Source organism: Pezoporus flaviventris, unplaced genomic scaffold, assembly GCF_033815535.1.
Source record: "Pezoporus flaviventris isolate CSIRO_AGI_PZ_B2104156 unplaced genomic scaffold, CSIRO_AGI_Pfla_v1 ptg000086l, whole genome shotgun sequence".
Lineage (NCBI taxonomy): Eukaryota > Metazoa > Chordata > Aves > Psittaciformes > Psittacidae > Pezoporus > Pezoporus flaviventris.
The window spans coordinates 651,837-675,011 of NW_026892634.1; the positions used below are offsets into that span (position 1 = coordinate 651,837).

Below are 23,175 nucleotides of genomic sequence, written 5' to 3' on the forward strand. Positions count from 1 at the left end.
CTTCTCTCACTGAATGGCAACAGAAATACTGGAAATTTACTTTTTTACATCAGTGAATTGTTCCATACTTTGGCAGTGATTCTATCTTAATTCCAAAGATTCTGTTCGTTAACGTTTTATAGAATAGTAAAATACTTATTAATGTATAATTATTGTATCTACAGAAAAATCACCTAAATGTGCTTTCAACGACTACTGCTAGAATTACCACTCTTGAAGCGAGTCAATGGATTTTGACTTTAAGACTCAGCATCCATATGCATCCCAGTGAGTTCTCACAGCAACTAAAAATTCTACTAAAAATTAGCTTGAAGATGCTACATTAACTGAAGACTCATTGTGACCATCATTCACAAAAAGTAAACAAAGAAGAAGAAGACAGACTTCAATCAAAATGAAGTTTTGAAAATTAGCAAAGTGGATACATGCTTGACTGGCATTAAGATAAATAAACGAAATACTCTAGGCTAATTTTGAAGATTTTTGAGGGAGCATGGGACTACTGTCCAGAGCACTGGACTCAAAGTGGTGCTGGAATTTTGCAGCCCTACTCTGCACTGCAGAAAAGCAAAACTTTAGGATAAATAAAGCTTTATACCTCTTACTGTTTCCTTCAGCCAAAGAGCAATCAAACTGCTTAGAGACTGCAAAGATGTGAGAAGTTTGCTGTTTTAAACTAGAGTACATAATTCCTTCTCTATATTTCACCAGACTGCAGTGCCAAAGGGCAAAAAACCTTGCCACCCATCACTGAAAACACCAGTTCACTTTTTTCCCCACTCTATCCCAACCCCCCCTCATGATTACATCAAATTTTATATTATCTTGCAAGCCTGCATGACCTTGGGTTTACTAATGACACGAATTTAAACACCATGTAGGGCTTTATCTTGCTTATCAGAGTGCTCAGCCTCTTACAGTGATGTGTACACTCCACAATCTGAAGCACTGGAACAACTGCTTCTGCATGAAGAGGGTAATTTTATCAGCCGTAAACTGTTTAACTGTGGTAAACAAATCCAACTGACTCTCATCCCAGCTCTCATCCCAGTTTCTATCTTTTCCTGAATGACCTGAATGGGACAAAACAACTACACAAAAGTGCCTTTTCACTCTCCTTACATTCTATTTACATGCCTGACATACAGAATTTGAGACATCCCTATCTGAAGAGCAATATCCATATGGAAGAACACAGAAAATCTAATGAGATTTTACTTTGCTGACTGCACAAGAAATAGTTTGCTTACAGCGCTTCAAGTTCTATACTTCCTTACTGCAAACGTACTCAGTTATCAGTATCATATACACTATGATTTGAAATAAAGCATTTATAACATATAAGTTGTCCTGGGTTCAGCAGCAGCAGTCATTTTTCTCCTTCTTAGTAGCTTGTGCAATGCTGTGGTTTTGACTTTCGGCCTGGGAACAGCACTGACAACACCGATGGTTTTAGTTGGTGCTAAGTAATGTCTAGTCTGACCAAGGACTTTGTGAGCCTCATGCTCTGCTAGGGAGGAAGGGAAGCCGGGAGGAAGCAGAGACAGGACACCTTACCCAAACCAACCAAAGAGGTATTCCATACCACAGCACGTCATGCCCACTATATAAAATAGGGACAGTTACCTGGAAGGGTGAGATCACTGCTCGGTCAGGCTGGGTATCAGTCGGCAGGTGGTGAGGGGTTGTATTCTCTTCCCTTGTTGTTTCCCTAATAATCATTATTATTGGTGGTAGCAGCAGTGATTTGTATTATACCTTAGTTACTGGACTGTTCTTATCTCAACCCATGGGAGTTACATTCTTTCAATTCTCCTCCCCATCCCTCTAGGAGCTGGAGGGGAGGAAGGGGGTGGGGGGTGAGGAGTGAGAGCGCCAGCTGCGTGGCTAGGTTTAAACCACGACATAAGCACATATAATTTTATGATACGGCTTACTACAGAATTGATGTCTCCATTTACACTAAGTGGAAATTAACACATATATATATATTACTTAAAATATTTTTAAAATTAAAAAAAAAAAACAACATAATTTCATATTACTATTATTTTCCATCCACTGTATATTCTAAGGAACAATTCTTAAAGTCAGACTTTGTCATAAACTAGTCTTTAAAATCACCCAGAAAAATGTTTGCTGAGCTTAACCAAGACTTTTCCTGTTTCAAAAAACAGTTTTACTAGCCAACATTACATACAAACATCAGTGTAATCCTTTTTTTTCCAATCTGCTACCAAGTAAGTGTTCTGTGTAGTCTATCAGTACATGAATTGAGGACAAAATTGTCTTCCAATACTTCAGATGCTGTTCTTTTATAGCATTTCTAATCTGCTTGACATTCAAATGTAGTTCAATGTATCTGCACTAATCCAATAGAGTTTATTCTTCAATATGCTTCCACCTCCAAACTAAGTACACATTACAAAATAACCAACAAATATCGGAGACCAGTATCAAAGCCTTTGACTAGCTGAATGAATAGCTACTTCAAAAATGAATTACAGGTCATTATGCCAACATGAACTAACTAAATTGCAAAACAATACACAAGAAATATGCTAAAGTAGCAACAGAACTCGCTCTTAAAAATTCTTAGAAATCTTTTCCTCAATGTGTACTGTTGATGCCTCCTATAGTATGGTAACAACTGTGTATTTTTATATGACCTAGTTTCAATTCCAAGACCACATAAAAGTATATATGGAGTAGTACTGATTCCTGATTTCTTTCATTACACCACATAATGTGTGGTAAAAGAAAGAAGGTGAAACGTCATTGTGACCTTCTCCAGCAAGAGAGTATGTAAAGGAAGCATGTGTATCAGCTTCTTGTTAACAGTCAATGGTATAATAATATTCGATGCTCATGTTGTGGTCATGGCATTTTCTAGCCTTCCTTGCTGCACTGTCTACAGGAAGGAGACAACTACATGCTTTCACTATATCAAAGGCACAGCAGAAACTGTCTAAGGTGCTGTTCTGTGCTCTTCCTATAGAATTCATTATGCTAGTATTGGGCACATTCCTGTTTCTGTCTATAAGTTCTTTTCAGCTACAGCTGTTATCATTCAAACTCATGTGAACCACCACCATATGCATGTGGGAGGAAGATAGTGAGTTTGGAGTAAGAGGAAAACTTTGCCACAGTCTGAAAAAACATAATTAACAAAGACAACAGTGCTGTGCTTCAAAGTAGTTGATGGTATCTGTAGAGATAAAAATTCTTTTATAAGAACAGGAGTGTTATTTTTTTCAATGATACATAAAAATTACTCCACCCATTCTGGTAAAAGACTATATATGGCAGATGAAATATGAAAGTAGGAAACATCCTATGGAATGCATTCCCTAACTCAAATATTAGCGATATTTCAACTCACACTATGAAATTAAACGGTATTTTAATAATCTCAGTTTAAAAGTATTTTGACAAGGAGCCTTGGTCAAATAAACCTCACTAACATTATACATGGTTGTCAAGTCAACTGAAAAAATATTTTTATCTAATAAAACTTCTAAAACTTGTTTAAGAAACACTGCCAGATTTTTTTGTGATATCATGCAGAAAGTTGGAGCAATCTCTACTAAATTTTGAAGATGATCCCTATTGATGTTTAATGTGCAGTAGGAACAGCACAAAGGAAAACCCTTAATTTCTCTCTGCTTGAAAGTCAAAGCTAACGATTTAGGTGACCGAAAGCAGGAGACAAATATTAGTGCATTTTTTCAGTTAAAAAATAATTCTTTTACAATTCACTCCTGCTGCAATTATATGCATACAGCTGGATTCAAGATAGATGACAGCACCTCTCCTGCCACCAAGGGAATAGGTTATAGGCTTACAGGCACAAAATGCCTTTCAGTGTCAACCCACACACCAAAAAATAATACAAAGTACCACACTTTGATTTCATTTAATTATAGTTGAGTATTAAGAAATAAAAGCTCTTTTAAGGCTCAACAAAGGGTCCTTGGTCATTATATTATATTTAATATGTGGGCTATGCCCACAACTTTTGGAAAGAATTAGGTCAGCATTGTAAAGTGCTATATTGTATTCTCACTATATGACTCCAAAAGTCTCCTACATGTCCTACATTCATGTCATCATTTGCTCAGTGACCCAACACTCTTTCAGGTGAAAAGCTTTTTATTATTTATTCATTATTTTCTTTGTGCTTTTCAAATGGCAAGAGATCACCATCTTATTCCACTTAAAAGCATGGTAGTGGAGCTGAACAAGAATGCTGCTATTAAACTAGCAGCCACAAAGACTAAGTAGTATCAAAACCTTCATACATGAGCAAGTAATAAGATGAATTCAGATGGATGTGGAGAATTACTTTAGGTCTATCTGTGAATAAAAGAAAGCAGCTAGAATTAAAAAGATTAAAGAGAATTACTACCATTCAGGCAGTCACTAACAGTGAAAGAGGTTAGGAAATAAGAGATGTATTAGGAAAAGCACGAGAGCAAGTACCAAAGGAACCAGGGGTAGGTTGCTGAATATTCAGTATAGTGCAGTATAGTAGATTCACAAATCCTAAAAGATAAAGAGTTCAGCCCATGAGGTAAGCAGCAGAGGAGTGATGAGCATAAACTGCAGATTCAGTGTAACAGTACTAGTTTAAACTCAAGTTAGAATGAAAATTATTGAAAAAAAAGTTCCCCTTGTGAAGGAGACAGTAAATCTCTGACCGCTGGTGCCAGTTCATGCCGGTGATGTGTGATGGGATCAGGCTGCCATCTGATTTCTTCCAGTTTTTTTTTTAATAAATGATTGCTACATAGCATTTGTAGATTTATTGCTATTATTAACCTATAGATTTTCTTCAATTCTAGCAAATAAATCACAAACCTGTAATGGATTGTATTAATTTTAAAAAATAAGAATAATTAAAAATTATTATTAATTACAAAGTATTATCCTCCCTATTATTTCCACTGTTTTCTTTTTTGTCATAATTACACACAATATTATGTTAGAATGATTAAAACTTCTTAAGGTATGCATTTGGAAATGTCAAGGTTTAGATCTGTATACAGCATTTAATAGTACAAAGATTGTCACAAGAATTTGGGTAATATGAAATCTTGCATATCACTGTATCACACAGATGTATTTGGTAAGTGAAAATAGCACCACTCATTGACTATTACTGACAGGAAAACGGAAGCTGGACTACTTTGTTAGTGCTTGGATTGCAGATTTTAAACAAAAAAACTTGTATCACACTGCTGTCTTTATATGGAAAATTAAGTAAACAAATGGACTAGCAGCAGGTTTCTATCAGCCATTTTACAGAATTAATGTACAAATACGAATTAAAATATGTGGTTTGGTTTTGTTTAGCCCAGCTGGTGAAGTAAACCTTTATGATTTTTTCACAAGTGTTTTAAAATACATAAGGGCTTCACAGGTCATTGCATAAATGTGATAAGACACATCATTAGTACTTGTAAATGAATTATTTAGGCTGAAATGAATTGCAACACAAGTAACTCAGCTGCAGAAAAACTATGATGTTAAAAGAAGATTATTTCTTTTGGAAAAACACTGTCTTCTAAGGAAAAGTCTACTAGACAAGGAAACCTCAATTTTCTTGTTAATAATTTGATTAGAAGAAAAAAATTAATGTTTATGCAATGAATATTTTTGCTTTGTGAACCATTGATCATTCTCTAGGAAGTTGGATCCAGACATAGCACCTTGCCATGGTCTTTTGACTTAAGTATATAAATAATTTAAAGCTTTTGATGTGACAGATGTATTTAGCATCATAATATGCAGACAGATACTACTTGTGGCTGAAGGTTTTTGTTTTTTTTTTTATAGACAGTATGCAATACAGGAAAAGTATTCACTTCTAGTAAATACGATACCCATGCCACATCCTGCAAACGGCAGTACTTCCAGATAAACAATTATGTCTGCAGTTTATGCCTTTAATCGTATGCCAGTGAAAAACACTGACATATGACATTTCTCCAAATTGAAGAAAATATGTAATCAGGAAAAAAGACTTCAGGCTACCATGTACTCAATGAATAGACAAAAAAAAAGGTTTCCCTGTTAACAAAAGCCATAAAACTTTGACATTGTGATGATCTCTTGCCAACTTTTTAATGTATTTAAATGTATTGGACTATCAATTAAGCCTATGCATCCTGTAGGATGTTCAGTCACTAGCAGCTCAGTTTACAAATGCTGTTCTAAGAAGAGTTAACTCTAAATCCATGCTGGCATACTGCAGTCTAGGAGAAATGGGAGCCTGATATCTTGCTAGAGAGAAAGTTGATTAACCTAAACTTAACTTACAAAAAACGCTGATGTAGGCTTACTTCACTGCCTCAGTGATTCATTTCTTCCTAAACTGTTTCTTTAGCTGTCTAGCCAAAAGGCTAGTCCAGCTTGATTTCTGGTAGGTATTGTTGTGATGTGCTTGCAGAAAGTAAGAAGATCTTTACTGAGCCTCTGTTCTTAGAACTGGACTAAGCAAAACTATTTTCTTCATGGTTTTGAATCACCATATAGATTTTGAGAGTTTGAGTAAATGGACATGCATGATACGTAGTAAACTGCATTTTCTGTTATCTCTAATTGCAAATGTATTTTGTTGGGCAATTTCCAGGCCACTGGAAAGTTTGATAAGACATATCTATCTGCCCAGTAAGATCCTAGGCTGATTTAAATCAGCAAAACTTCATGAGTTCAGAACACAGATGCCTGCTTTGATACGCATGCAAGAAGATTGAAGACTATCGATTTTTAAAGAACTTACCTAATAAAGCACAAAAATTGAATGACAGAATCAAAGGTGATGTCAAGAACCTTGTGACTCTTTATTGGGATAACACTATTTTTTTGCCACTGACCTGCATCTACTGTCATTGGAGGGGTATTGAGTTGTCCTGTCTGTATGGTTGAACATCTAATAGATGCTTTGAAATGCATTAAAATATTTTAAAACAAAAAACTCTATTTTTAAAATGGCAGTGCACTGTGGGTTTTCTATTGCAGTAGTTCTGAACAGCTATCTTATGGACCCTTTTCCATTAAAAAAAAAAGGCAGCATTTGCGATTAAATTGGTGGGATTATTCTCATAAAAATCATATTTGAAATAAAGAATATATAATGCTGAAATGCAATATAAACTGAAACCCCCCTACTGCTTTTTATAAAAACAATAAAGTAAGTAACAAACAAAAGGGGAAGCATTGTATCTTTCTTGTTAAAGAGTAAATTTAATAAAAGTAGTTTCTTATTAAACAAGTACTATACTTTATGAATAAAATTTCCTGTAAAGTGAATATTTTTTAATAAACAGGATAGAAAATGTTACCACAGGTATTAAAAAAATACAAAAAATAATATAAAAATACATCTATTTTTCAGCAGCTATGCACAAACTGCAGAGAAGCAAAGCCATTTCTCTCTTTAGAATTATTTAAAAATAATTCTAAAGCTTAATTTTGCAAATTGCAAGAGTGCTTTTCAAAGTTAGGTTCCTGTGTCTGCACTTCAGTTGACAGTCAACAATAATTTTATTTGGAACAAAAAACTCAATAATGATGAAAAACAGTCAAAACAGTTAAAGCTCAACATCTTTGACAGTCAGGCTGCTTCTGAATACAACAAGGGTTATAGAGCCTGGCCTGAGCAGCAGTCTTGGAATATCTGCTGCGGAGCAACAGTGAGCTTCCCAGTCCAATTTGTTACGGATACTGTTTCTCATACAGCAGCCCTCAGAATGTCAAAGATCTGATTTCTCTGCTGCAAGACATAAACTTCTTTATAAAATCGGTATCCCACGTTCTCAAAATTGCTTATGCAGAACCAACACATCACCCATAACTTTGCAAGAATTTTATACCTACCTCCCATTTTCTGCATCTAGGATTTTGTACATCACCATTTCTCAGGAAGCATAAGGTACTACACGTCTTCATGATCATGATACCTCTTTTTTTCAAATCCAGAAATTGCACCTTCAAATTTTATTCCTTAAACATATTTTTATTGTGCAGCATAAAGCAGTACTTATATTTCTCTAAAACATCTGATATTATCATACTTGACTCAATAAATTTTCTAATTTACTCCACCAGTGAACTTATCTTCAGATCATATTCAATGACTGTTTCTTTCCCCTTATCCTTGGTTTACTGTAATAGGAACAAGGATACAGAAATGTGTCCTCCTCTAGCTATTCCTCTCTTTCAATATTAGCAAACACTACTACAGTAAAAAAAAAAAAAAAAAGGTAAAAGCAGAGCATACGGGTACAAAACATAAAAAAAAAGATTTTTCTTTTGAAGTCTTTCCTTTACCATAACTATCACTCTAACGGGCTGAGTCATATTAACCTGGAGCTGCTTTCTGCAGTTAGGAAAATCCAAAAAGAGAAAAAACAGAAAATACTGATTTCATACAGCATCTAACAAGTTACAAAATTGCTCTGAATCTGCTTATTTTGCATACAGAACAAATTTTAAATAGAAATATTTTAAGTTTCAATTCTTTCTTGTAATCCACTCATGTTTCAACATTAGATGCTATGACATCCATTCTCAGCTCTGACCAAATTTAAACCAAATCACTTTTAATTCAAAGTGTTTGTCCTAAGATACCTAACTTCAATGCACAGAGGTTCAAAGGATTTAACAAAACATCCCTCTCTGTTGACACTTTGAAGCTGCTATTCTAAAAATGTATACACAGATACCTGGAACAGACATTACAGGTAAAAATGACAGATTAATACACACCTCCCTTTTATTTTATTTTATTTAAAAATAAGACCTCTCCTATTTATATTTATTCAACAAGTACTGAAGACAAGAATCTAACCAACTTTTACCAACTTTAAATTTGAATACTGCAACTTGAGAAATTTTCCATTTTGCTTCAAAGCATTCCTCTTGGCATGAGTAAAAACACCCAATCCAATTTTAAAGGAAAGTTATCTTCACCTGCACTTTGTCATTCTTTTCTATTAAGAGGAGGAAGAAACAATATTAATGTCACGATGACCAGTGACCATTATACACTTTAATCGTATCTATCCTGAGAAAGCCAAATTAAATGAAGGCTCTTCCAACTCATGATCTCATTAAAATGTTTGTTGGCAACAATAGTCAGAGGTGGATCTGATACACAATACCAGAGTCTCAAAAGAAAAAACATCTTGGGGCACCTGTTTTTCCTCTAGACGATGTCAGCCCTCCCAGCTAACCTGGTTATTGTGTAGCCATAAAGACATCTGTATTACTCCAAGTTGTAAACATTTTCTTAATTTACATACTATGTATCAACAGATGTCACTATTATTATTAACAAAAACACTGTTTTCCAAATTTTCCATCAAATTTAAAAAGCATTTCTGAAAGAGGAAGGGAAAACTAAAATACACATTCAAATGAATCAAATCATAGTAATATTACATGCAAACAAATACTAGGGCTTCTTATCCACATACTTACTTGTGACCCATTTCATGGGCAATAGTAAAAGCAAGATTCAAGCCATTGTCCTCGGCAATTATACACTTTCGTTTTTCACTGCACATTCCACTTAGATATGCTATACCTAGGAAACACAACCACCACAATAAATTATTTTTTGTTATTACTATCTGTACGTATTATGGCATTATTGAGTCCAAACAAATCTGAAACCTTATTGTGGTAAGTGCCATCCAAATATATAGACATCTGACAAAGGTTTACTTAACTTGTAAGGCAGAAAACTGATTTTAGCACAAAATTGGATAAAAGATGGCAAACAAATCACAACCAGCTAACAAATCACAACAATATGATTATAAAGACTGCAATATGCAGAAACTGTATGCTTTAAAAGCATTGCTAGGTACCTTGATGAATGTGATAGAACATACATATAAGTCTTGATACTACCGTAAACGAAAAGAGATGTCTACAGCAATAGGACAGAAATCAGAACAGGTATTTGCTCTGACAGACTTAGAAGAACAGAACACAAAGCACAAAGCCATACCCCCACATTATCATTGTTAAGTAGTGATATAATGTTCAGCATGTTGATGATTTAAAAAATGTGTAAGAGAGTCAGAGAAGAATCCACAGGAGACTGCAGCCTAACAAACACATTCATTGTAGAGGTGAGGTCATTGCCTCTACTGTGTGATACCTAAGTTTTCAAAAAAATAGAAGCCTGAATGGTAGGCTTCTGAGTTCAAGTTCAGCTTCTAAAAAGTAAAATGTCTGTAATTGTAAAAGCTTGAGGAATATGTAGCTTAATTTGAGTAAAAGTGACTTTTTCCAGACCACAAATATATTTAGAGGGGACCTACTGTCACTCGTTTGAAATTTCAAAGCAAGCAATCAAAACGCTCTTTCAAATTTTTGGCCTTCTTCCAAGGAACATCCTTTCAATGGAATGGTGTCCTCTGGACCAAAATGTTTGCTGGATGTTTGCATGTAAAGGTCAAGTTTGAAATGTTTGACAGCGTTTGAAATTTAGTCATAATAAGATAACATAACAAGATAAAAGTCATTCTCCTTAGAATCCAACTATTTGTCAGCCTGTAAGCACAATGCCTCATCCACAACACAAAATTCAAGTAGTAAGCCCATTGCTAGTCTGGCAATGCTGCTCTTAACCGAGCTGGCTGAAAGTTTTTTGACACAGAACTCATGACAAAAAATGTTGTTCAAGACTGAACAAAAAAAAATCACAGACTAGATGTGAATAAGGCAGAATATTCTGACTTCTATTATTTCTTTCCAAAGATGGGAGAAAAAATGAAGCAGGAGTAAAAATAATTTGAGTTACAAAAAAAGGCAAAACATGTTGAAAACAAAAAAGTGAAGTCCTTCAAATGACACCTCATGCTAAATACAGGTATCATTTATATTAACTCCATTGAAAATAAGACAAATAAGAAATGCTCTGAAATGTAATGTTTTGTTTTTAATGCTACATGCCAGTGGCTGAAATAAAAATATTTCAAAACTACTTTGTGCCATGTAGTTCCAGACTTACATATATTTTCTCACAAGTTTTGACGACCAAACTGGAAGAGAGAGAGCTGCTGTTAATGCTGTAGCTCTAAGTAGTAGAGCTGGAACTGATACCAGAAGAAGCAGACATCAGGGCCCTGGATTCAGCTGAAGCAATTAATTTACAAACCGCTAAACCAAAATGGAAAACTTACTCTTGGTAGAGAAAAAAATCCAAGTCTTGTCGGCATTCCTATTACTGTCATCAAAATTCAGAAATACCTTCCTTATTGTGCCGGGTTTTGCTGGGGTAGAGTCAATTTTCTTGGAGCTATATTTTGGATTTGTTCTGGAAGCAGTGCTGATGACACAGGGATGTATTAGTAGTTGCTAAGCAGTGCTTACAAAGACTCAAGGCCTTTTCTGCTTCTCACCCCACCAGCAAGTTGGCTGGGGCTGAACAAGAAGTTAGGAGAGAACAGAGCCAGGACAGCTGACACCAGCTCACCAGAGGGATATTCCATATATATCCCATACATTATGGCATCATGCTCGATGTTAAAACTAAGGGGGGGGGGGGCTACAGCTCAAGGAGTGGCTGAGTATCGATCAGACTTTTCTTTCTTAGTTTGGGTTTTTGGAGGGTTGTTTTTTTTTTTCCCTCTTTGCTATTTTCCTTTTCATTATAATTTAATGATCATAATAATATTCCAATTAGTTTTTATCTCAATGCATGAGTTTTCTCACTTTTACCCTCCCAGTTCTCACCCCCATTCTTCTGGGGGGAGAGGGAGCAAGCAGCTGTGTGGTGCTTAAGTCACCAGCTGGGGTTAAACCAGGACACCTACTGATGATAGGTATCCCAAGTTGGATAAAACATACTTGCTGGGATCTACAGAAAGATAAATCCCCCAGCCTCCCTCTGACTGTTGATGAGTGCTAACAGAAAACTGTTTGGTGCTCTCTAGTTTTCTGCAGGGAAAATAAGTCCCCTAACCTTCTTTTGGCCTCTAAAATGGCAGATTCAAGTATATTAGCAATGTCTTTTCATACAACAACATGCGTACTATTAGTTGCTATCCATGCGTACTATTAGTTGCCCCCCAGTTTGATCCCAAAGAACTATGCACATAGCAGGTTTCATACTGTCCTGGGCTCAGCAGCAGCAGTCATTTTTCTCCTTCTTAGTAGCTGGTGCAGTGCTGTGTTTTTGACTTTTGGCCTGGGAACAGCGCTGATAACACCGATGGTTTCAGTTGCTGCTAAGCGATGTTTAGTCTGACCAAAGACTTTGCGAGTCTCATGCTCTGCCAGGGAGGAGGGGAAGCCGGGAGGAGGCAGAGACAGGACACCTGACCCAAACTAACCAAAGAGGTATTCCATACCACAGAACGTCATGCCCACTATATAAACTGGGGGCAGTAACCCGGAAGAGCTAGATCACTGCTCAGTCATGTTGGGTATCAGTCGGCAGGTGGTAAGCGGTTGTATTCTCTTCCTTTATTATTTCTCATATTATTATTGGTGGTAGCAGCAGTGGTTTGTGTTATACCTTAGTTACTGGACTGCTCTTATCTCAACCCCTGGGAGTTACATTCTTTCAATTCTCCTCCTCATCCCTCCAGGAGTGGGAGGCGAGGAAGGGGGAATGGGGGGGGGGGGGAGTGAGAGAGCGAGCTGCATGGCTGGGCTTAAACCACGACAGTTTTTTCTTAGCAAAGATGCATATATCCAAAGAAATACATGCTCCTTAAGAAAAGGTAGAACTTTTGCAAAGTCACAGCAGTAGTTTATTACTATTACATTATTGCTATTCACAGAGATGAGCATTTCATTCTATTTAATATGATAAATTTTCTTTAAACCTTTCTGGTAACTTAATGAACATCTTCTACAAATCATCAAACTATTAATTGTTTCAAATTAGGCACACATTTTTTTTGCATTTAAAAGCTGTGCTTCAGCTCACAGAGATATACAAAACCAAGTTACCAACTCAGATATCCAAACAAATTTGTCAGATTTGTTACTCGTTCATGGCTTTCTGCACACAACATAAATCCAATACGCATATTGAAAGGCTACTGTCAGCACTGCCTGCAGTAATGAAAAATCCACAGTAAAAAAAACCCAACCAAACCAACAAAATCACATGAAGAAATACTCAGCCAGATATACAATAATGGCTTTTTCTTATAGCGACAACATGTAAGTACAATTCAAATATAGAATCATAGAATGGTTTGGGTAGGAAGGGACCTGAGAGATCTGGTCCCCAACCCCCTGCCATGGACAGGGACATCTTCCACTAGACCAGTTTGCTCAAAGTCCTGTCCAACCTGGTCTTGAACACTGCCAGGGATGAGGCAGACACAACTTCTCTGGGCAACCTGCTCCAGTGTATCCCCACCCTCACTGTGAAGAATTTTTTCTAATATCTAATCTAAATCTCCTCTTTCAGTATAAGGCATTCCCCCTTATCTTTCCACTACATGCCCTTGTAAAAAGTCCATCTCCATACTTCTTGTAAGCCCCCTTTAGGTACTGAAAGACTGCTGAAAGATCTCCCTAGAGCCTTCTCCCCTCCAGGCTGAACAGCCCCAGTTCTTTCTCTCAATCTGTCTTCATAGCAGAGGTGCTCCTGCCCTCTGATCATCTAAGTATATGATCATCTAATCACCATAGTATGTCTGCATTTGTAAAACTGCATTCTAAAAGGCCAGAGAATGGTTATTATTTCTCCCCTTATAGTGATCCAATAAAATACAGCTAATATTCTGAAAGTCTTAATTAAACAAATTACTTACTTAGCACATTTTAATTTCTTTTTCTCTGACCTTCCTGGGTTTCACAACACCTTCAAACTTGGTTTGTCACACCATGTGATTATTCTGAATCCCCTCCCTCACTTACTTCAAAATCTACTTTCTAATTTTAGAGGATTTCAAAAGAGAAAGAGACGCTTCTACGTACAACCAGTTTAGTCCACTGATATTACCTGGATATCACCTCTATGCATTCATGAGCTATGTTGCAGCTCTCTCTTTTGGGAACAGTAATGTTCTGTTGGGCAGAACTTTTTTTTTTTCTAGATTATAAGACAATATGACCATAAAAAAATACAGAACAAATTTCCTGTAACATAGTCTTTGATGAAGAGGGATAGGGGATCACCCAGACCTTCCTTCTACTATTGATGAAGAGCACAGACTAGCGGAATTTCCAGTGCAGATGAAATAAAAATTTCCATGAAATCCAAATACATATGTCTGGTTCCGAACACTTGAAAAAAGAAACTGAAAGAACTGAAGAGAGCATATGTTCCTATAGCACAGCTCAGGAACAAACAAACAAACAAACATACAAAAAAAAAAAATTCTGTTTTAAAACATTTTTTACTGAAGGAGTATGTTGTATTCTCAGGAGTCTATGGACAGTATGTTCTTTGTTACGATATCTATCCAGCAGTAAAACATGTCAAATTGGAACAAAATCAAAAACAGTAGAATCGAACAGATTTCCAGTGCCTACTGCATTCCCTATCATCTAGGTAAAATAATGAAGCACACTATTACTGTTGAATGCCCATTAGATATAACATAAATCCACATATTAGATATAACTTCAGGAACATTGAAACTGCTCATGAACTTCATGAATGATGGATCTCTTTTTACTAAATTAGTACACATACAACTGAAATTTCTTAAGCATAGACCATGAATAACAGTAATATTTGTGTATAGAAGTTTCACAAACAATAGTTTATGACACTGATGAAATACATGTAAGCCATAAATGCATAGAAAACATGCAGAAAAACTTATGATGATTTGAATCACAATCACCTTCAAAGGTGACATGAAGCAATACACTTCTGAGAGCTTGACCTTAGTTTGAATTATTGATGAGGCACAAACTGAGCAAACCAATTCAAGAGAAACACACAATGCCCAAGTACGTCTGGGTTTGAATTCAAACATAAGTGTTTTAAATTTGAACTGGCAAAAAAATGGGCCTGTGAGCATAAATGGTAGTACTTAACTGAACTTGATTGCTAATCTAAAGAAATTAATATTTTTAGCAGCCCAGGTGCTTTTCTTAAGAAACAAGAGAAAAAGAACTTTCCACAGAGCTGTCACTTAAGTGCCTAATTAACACAAGCTCCTCTGAATTGCATCCCAGACACTGATGATTTCTATGAAAAACAAATCTCGTCAGTCAACAGTGAATCAGCAGCCCTTAAACATGGCAGCAATCAAAACAACACAGTTCACAAACAGGAATCTCAAATGAAAAGAGAAAAGCCTACAAATATCTGTTTTTTTCTTTTTAGAGTTAGGTTTTAACTATACCTGCATGTGCGTGTATATATATGCAAATGCACGCACAGAACTGCAAGACTTTAGGAAAAAATAACGAGATAAAAAGAAATCAACTATTGCTGCATTTTACAAAATGTAACTCAAATTATATTCACCAGTTTTGTTAGTTTATGTACACCTCAGAAAAACTAATGCTTCCAGAAAAACGTTACCAATACCTGAGTATGTGATTTTTATGTTTCAGAATAGATTACTAAACAAACTGCTGCACCTTAATCCTTAGAGTGAAGACAAAAGGTAAAAATGGGGAGGCCATACAATGTATGCCATATACCCATGAACAACTTCTGAATATGTGATTATGCAGCTTTAGGTCCTTAGTTCTTGCACCTTATGAACAGTCCACAGATGTTTTTAATGTCTTATTATAGGGATGGGATGTAAGAATATACTGATAATAATCTTCTTTTAAAATGCAGCCCACATGGAAAACAATTCTCTCAAGATGAATACAACGATATATTCCCATTGTTTTTTTTCTTTTTTTTTTAACTTTAAAGCAATACATGAAAAAGAAATCTGTAAAATGTAAAGGAAAAATTTTAAAGCAACAATACACTGTAAAATGGCCACTCTGCAGCGCTCTTACAGTTTTAAATCTTTTAAGTGGCTTTTTTCTTAAGTAAAGGCAACATCATCTAATGAAAATTTATCCATAAAAATATGCATAAACAGAAAAAGACAAAGATGTAAAAGAAAACTGCATACTGGAAAATGAAAATGAAAAAAAAAGCCATAAATTGAAAAAGAAAAGTCAACAATTCCCTTCCCTCCCCATTTGACTTTTGCACCTGGAATCTAGAAACAGAAAAAAAACCCTTGGTTAGATTGTGTGTATTGATGTTGAAGAGCTCCTAAGTCATTCTTTCAATAAGAAAATGTGAAAAATCACAGCACATGGAGTAGTATGTTCTAAACGCTTGCTTTGCCTAATATTTTCTCATGCTATTAATATGAAATAAAAATCAAACTTCATCTTTCTAAGCAGTATAAGTCAGTCTTACAAGAAATTGAACTAATTTGATCCATGAACTTCCTATTGGCATGATTTGCAAAAAACATTTTCTAGATGTTTGTTTTACATGTCATAGAAAATTAATAACCTTAATCTACATTTATAAGTTTAGCTTTTGAACAGAAGTAGAAAAGTCTATTTTTAGGGCTTACACAATAAAGGCTTTCAGTCCTTAAATTACATAGATAAATTATCAAAGTGCCTTATAAAAGCTTCATGGAAGTCTGCTGTATACAATCAAATAAGACCTGACTTTGAAAAGGAGACACCTCACTTCTTTGGCAACAAAACTGAACGAGGCTTTCCAAAGCACAGTGGAAGCGTGTTAGAATCCAGAAACAGGTTTCAAGCTGAGTGCCAGCCATTTCAGAACAGCTCTCACCAAATACATGAATAAATTCATCTTGAGGATATGCTTTTCACTGATGCATTTGACAGCCTTAACAGATATGCAGCTTACTTCAAGTTAGTATCACATGCTTCAGATTAAGAGCTGGCGCCCGTTTCCTACCATAGAACTCTGTTTCCTTATGTTGACAAAACCCTTGTTACTCTACAGACAAGACGGGGAGATGACAACAATGGAAACTGCAGTACACCACAGGAAGTATTTTTAACAACTCAAACTTGCTTTCTGTGTCTTCAAACTTGTTTTACATTTACATTTGCTTTACAGCAGGGAAATATGACAATGTTGTCTTGCAGTCTTTCAGGCTGTTTTCATACCTTTCTCTATCAACACCTTCTGGGGACCACGGTTGTTCTTGGGGCAAAAAGGAAGAGGAAAAGGTATTTGTGTGAGCTAGCCATTTCCAGTTCTCATCATTTCTAATCATATGACACTTTTCACCTTGGGACTAGCTGTAGCGAAACAGAAATGAGAATTTACTCTTTACAAATAAAAGCTTTTATTATTGCCCACTACTTTCTTATATAGAGCTAGAAAGACCATTCAGAAGAAACATCTTTTAAAACATTAGGCCAGATGGAAAAAAGCAGAGCTTGAATCATGCTTTTGTTTGATACAATGAAACCTAACTTAGAAGCTAAGGAAAGACTGCTATTAATGGATCGTAACAATTACTAGAAAATCTGGTAAACCCAAACATACATTTTCCTTTAACTTATTTACCTTTGCAACCAGATACACCACTACTCTAGATTTGCACCTACAGTTGTGTAAAGTGTTAACAAGGTGGTGCGCATGGTATGGAAACCGTATCTATTCCTTTGACTAATTATCTTTCTGTTTCTACGTACAGGTATTACACATTTTTTCTACTCTTTTGATCCTTACTGAGCCCACATTTCATGTTTCTTTTCCACACCTGCCTTACTTCCATAAACCAACTAAAAAAAAACAAAAAAAAACCCTCACTTTTTTGTGTTTGGTCAGTATATCCCTAAAACAGATGAAGCGTCAGATGAGACAGGCAAGGGTTATGTGCTTATAAAGCTGAAGGAATAATGTAGGGAGTGACTGACCACAGCTGTTGCAAAGAAAGCTGAACTGAGCTCAACAGAAAAGGGACTGGAGCATTTGTTTCATGTAAGTGCCTGTATCAGTTTAGTGGATTAAACGCTTGTGTAAAAGTTTTTCCCTGAGTTGATCAAAAGAGTGTGAATGGCTTCTTAAGTTAGCCTGCCCAGCAAGGGGTAAGTACGTACATGGCTCAGCCTAACAGCGTATAAAAACTGAAAAACTAGCAGAATGAACTTTGAACAGAGATGGACCTGAGCTGCCTTTAACTCGTATATTTCTTCCTGGCTCCTGGGGACACCAAGCACTGTGATGGTGAGCATGTAAATGCCAGTAAAAGGAATCAGATTTGTACTGCAATGGCTGTGCTGTGTTTGCACTGTGATTTCAGTACTCTGCTGTAATTTATTCTGCTAAATTAAAATCCCATGTAACATCAAATATCTTCAGATAAGTCATTTTTGTTTTAAACATTAAACTCTCCTCATGTGGAATATCTAATAGAGCCCGTTCTAAAATACATTTTTCATTCTTCTTGTTTTCAGTTTGAGTCAAGTTCTGTTCAGGTGATGGAAACTAACCCTGTGTCAGAGCATACAGTAGCTCTTGAACCAGTCAGAAAGCATGTAGGACCGCTATGAATATCTGTGATATTAAGTGTTGAACAGTGCCACAGAAAAGTCTGAGAAATGAAGGCATTCTTGAAAGTGGAAAATTCCCTGAGAAGTTCTTCAAAGAGAGCAATTATTCTTCAGATGCATTTAAAAATAAATGTTGCATTGTCAAAACGGTTAACATAGAAAAATTATTATCAGGTCTAAGTATTTAATTCTAGAACATTTTTTGAGAAGCAAAACTCCTGGTGAACAAATATCATAGATGATTAAGCAGCCTGATTAATATTGGATGACTCATACCTGGCATTTACCCATTCAAAAATCTGTAAGAAATAGGTGACATAGATTTACTGTGACAAGTATTTAAACCAGTTATCTTTCACAGAAAAAGAAGATCAAGTTAATTTTCTAGCTTTTAGAGGCTTGCAAACTGAGGCTTCTGCTACAGTATGGCTTTAGAAGGAAAAGTAGGAATCACAGACTCTAGACTTACTTCAAAGAGAGGTACCCTTGCCAAAAGGCAAGTGAAATTGTACTTTGCCAAGAATATCAGAGTAGTACAAGAAATTGCAATTTGAATACTTGCTAGCATTAAGAAACACAAACTGACTTAATTTTATAGGATGACCTTTTCTAATAATTCATTACAGCTTTGCTATTGTATACTTTCCTGCCACTGCCAACAAACAGCTTTTTTTTTTATGTAATGTAAGCACTCTTTTAAACATACTTTTATCAAAACAATGTACAGAAAAGCCTGGTTGATTTTAAAATATTTTAAATGTCTGGAACACATTACAAAAATCCAACTTTTTATTTTAAAGCATATTTTAAAAAAGCCTCATCACTTAAGGGCCCTGGCCCAAGGAAATAGAAAGCACGGTGTACATAACAGCATGTTTATTAAAGTACTGGTGCAAGGGTAAGCTTTAGACTTCCAGGGGAGCTACATACCTTATAGGTACTTAAAAAGTTCCCTTAGTTTTAGAGATCAGTTTTGAGATAGTCTCCATTTTCTAAATGGAAATTTTACATAACTTCTGTAACCTTAAAAAATCATCCTGAACTTAAAACTTAAGTGTGTATGTCATTTCAAGATGATTAAATGTTTTCTGTAATTTGTAAAAAAACCCAACACAACCAGAAAATACTTACTGCACTCCTAATTTTAATGCAAATACTGTATTTTTAAAACTGTCTTCATCTCTGGTTCTGCTTCTGGGAATATCTGACTTTCCCTGTAAGAAATGCAATGAATAATTGCTACCCTGCAACATAAGATGGTCCGATTAGTTGTTATACCCATGCTATGGAAATGACACTGTTTGGTAGAAATATAAAATTGCTCCTTGACAAACAGTGCTTCAGCATAGTTATGCATTGCCTCACTTTCTGAAATTGAGGTGATCCCTGTAAAACATTTCTCAATGCTTTTATGAGATAATCAAGCTAAAACTGATATGAAAATTATTATTTTGCTGTTGTTTGGACCCCCTTAAGAAATATTTAGGATACTTTTTTCTTCCTTTCAAGTATGACATAATCTGTGTTCTCTTTTGTGTGAGACAAGGGCCCGCTAAGGGGATTGAAAAATCCATTCACTATGGGGGGGTTTGATTCCTTAGACTAATCTATTACTCTATGGCCAAAGTTTTGAAGTTTTTTTGAAGTTTTTTTGACCTTAAAGTTTTTTATGTGAGGAAATTACAGCTTTGCTTCGCTATGAGAGACATGCACTATAAAAAAATGACTGATCTTGGGAGATCCTAGCACACCTTCTAGGAAAAGTGAATTAAATAGCTAACTTTATTTATACAGAAAACATTGTCTAGATGTGGATGGCTAGCTTAACTATTATCTCTTCAATAAATGAGAACAAAGGCAAAGCTATCTTGAGAAGAGTCTTCTATCACACCTCTTTTCAGCTAAAATTATTTAAAATTATTACTGTTATCTCCAGATATCCATCCCGTATTCCATCTTCATTAGTGTAACTAAGCATATACTGCTTTGTGCTGTATTAGCACACATGATGGAAGACCTTATGCTGCCTAAGTAAGAGTCAGTGTTAACTGATCAGTGGTTCAACATGTACCTGCACCTGATGAGTTTATTCAAGACCATATCTCCTCTTTCAAATTGTTTGCAGCTCAGAAATTCTTTGTGTTTCTTGCAATGGCCATGAGGAAGTTTGAACCCCATGAAAGCAAGCTGAAAAAGTTGAGAGTACCAGGTCTTTCTTCTTCAACTATTATCCAAACTACCTTTGCAAAGTCTGCAAGATGTAAGATAACTGAGAGGCTCCTGTATCTCACATGTCACCTGACAAGTCCCTGTTTCAGCAAGCTGAGTAAAGGATGACTTAACTTGATAAGAAACTCACGTTTTATTCAAGGTAGGGTACAATCATTCTGAGAACATAAAACACTCAATACAGACTCAGGCGAGAAATACAAAAGAACCTGTTGCCGTTTCAGTATCACAAAAGGGAGCAATGACATTGATTCAAAGAGAAAATCCACCCAAAGGTATTTAAATGAAGAGCTGAGCCTTGGCCATGTTCCTCTGCTCCTTTCTGATTTTATTTCTGAGGCACTTTTCCTTATATTTTAACAACTGTTAGATTCAGTTGCATGGATAATCCATAGTTCCCTCCACCTATATGGAGCTCCTTTTGTTTCCTCCTCAGTTAAAGGACTCACGTATCAATGGCTACCGATCCCATTCTTCAAAATCCAGAGAAAAATACACATTCATTACATGGTCTATCTAATTCCATTATGCTGATGTTTTTTTCCCATCATATAGCTATGGGACACAGAAACCGATGCATTAGTCACAAGTAGCTACCGGGTCTCATTTTGCAAACAACTTCCAATAAAAAACAGTGTAATTTTTCAGTGCAAAATGCTACACAAGGTTGAGTATCTGAATATAACATTGCAAACATTTCTTTTTAAGTGATACAACTAGACACAGGGATACCTACCAAGAGCTAAACATAAGACTAATGGAGAAATGCCTGGTATACCTTATTTTGGATTTCTTTTAATTTGTAATGTTTGACACCAAATTAAATTTTTCATTTTTAAAACGTAACTGTATGCACACGATACATGACTCGAAGAGCAATTCTTTATATAAACTAATACAGGGTATATATCAGTATTGCAGCATATAGAAAAACTGCTCATTGATGAGCAATTATTTACAGTTGCCAACCCACACTGTTTTATTATGAATGTATGCAAGATTTCATCTAAATGCTTTTCACATAAAAACAAGCTATACAAGATGAGTACTGAAGTTGTAAGATCCAGGAGGCAATGGGTCTGATTCAGTTTTTCAACACTTTGGATTAATAAAATTACTAAGCATGTAATTAACTATTCAATGCAGTGAGAGGGTCACTAAGTCACTCATTCATTTATCTCTTGCAGTCTGTTTAACTAAAACTGTAGATTTTCTCATGGTGAAAAAATATTTGTCAGCAGAGACCTAAGCTTACTTAAGCTATGCCCAGTTCTATCCTATGCTTTGTATCCCACCACTTTTCTCTAGTCTAAATATGCTCACCTCTTGCGTACCACAGCAGTATTACTCTGCTGCTTCATTCATATTCCGCTTTTGAATCTGGCATGCATAGCTGAAAGATTCATACATTATGTTAGAAAGTATACACTACTCACAAGACAAACACAAATTATTGTGATAATTAGCTTCCAATTTCCTGCACTTTGCTTTAACACAAAGCAAATACACACTGTATAACATCACAGATTCTTTTGTCCTTGCTTGGGAATACCTTTTTCTAATGGACACAGGAGTTTTGCCTGTGAAAGAAACTGAAGTTACAGCTCCAAGCACCAATCTTCCAAATGTTATTCAGTGTAATGTTAAAATTATTTACATATAGTAAGACTCCCTACATTTATTTTAAATCCTTTTAAGACAAAATTTTAAATACCTCAGATAAGTTGAGACTAAACACCGAAAACAATACAAAATAAATACAAAAAATTTACCTAGAGGTGAATTAGTATAATTTGTAGAAAATTACAATGCCATATTACATTTTCACAGAAGAGATATGGTTATACATGAAATTAAGAACTGTGAATGATACTGCAGCATATTACAAAACCACTTAACTGCTGTCAAGACCAAATTCGGCAACTGAGCATGGAGTTGACTCTGCTGGGACTTAAACATGTTAAGAACAATCACAGCATGTCACCTAAATGAGAAAAAGCATAACTGAATGTATCTGAACTGGAATGTGCAACAAGAATTAGACACAGGTCTGAAGAGATGTAACAGTTATTATCATAGTGTAAAAAGAGGTATTTCAAAATAACCACAATATCTGAAAATGCTGATTTCTTTAGTAACTAAGGAATAACATCACCTTTAATACTATCTTAATTATCCTGCATTTATTTTTAATTTATAACTCTTATACAAATAAACACTACAAAAGATAATCAGAAATACTACCAACAAAGCCAGAAAATCATCCTGCACATCAAACAAGTAATGTGTTACACTTTAATTCTCAAAAAAATATTATTCCTTGCACCAGAACATTCAGAGTCCAACAGAAGCTTAATACAGGTTATCTCAGATTTTCTTAGCTCTATCTAAAATTTACTTATAGATTTCTTTGAAAATTTCTGAAACTGGATGTAAGCA

At 35.5% G+C, this 23,175-nt stretch overlaps 1 protein-coding gene across 2 annotated transcripts in view; it reads right to left on the bottom strand.

Moving 5' to 3' along the window:
- Positions 1 to 23,175, bottom strand: part of ADAMTS19 (ADAM metallopeptidase with thrombospondin type 1 motif 19) — a 149,924-nt gene that overhangs the window by 62,849 nt on the left and 63,900 nt on the right. For both annotated transcript variants that reach the window (XM_061475659.1, XM_061475658.1), the window contains exon 8: positions 9,487 to 9,592. In XM_061475659.1, coding sequence (XP_061331643.1) covers positions 9,487 to 9,592 — 106 coding nt within the window. The remainder of the gene's footprint in view (positions 1 to 9,486; positions 9,593 to 23,175) is intronic.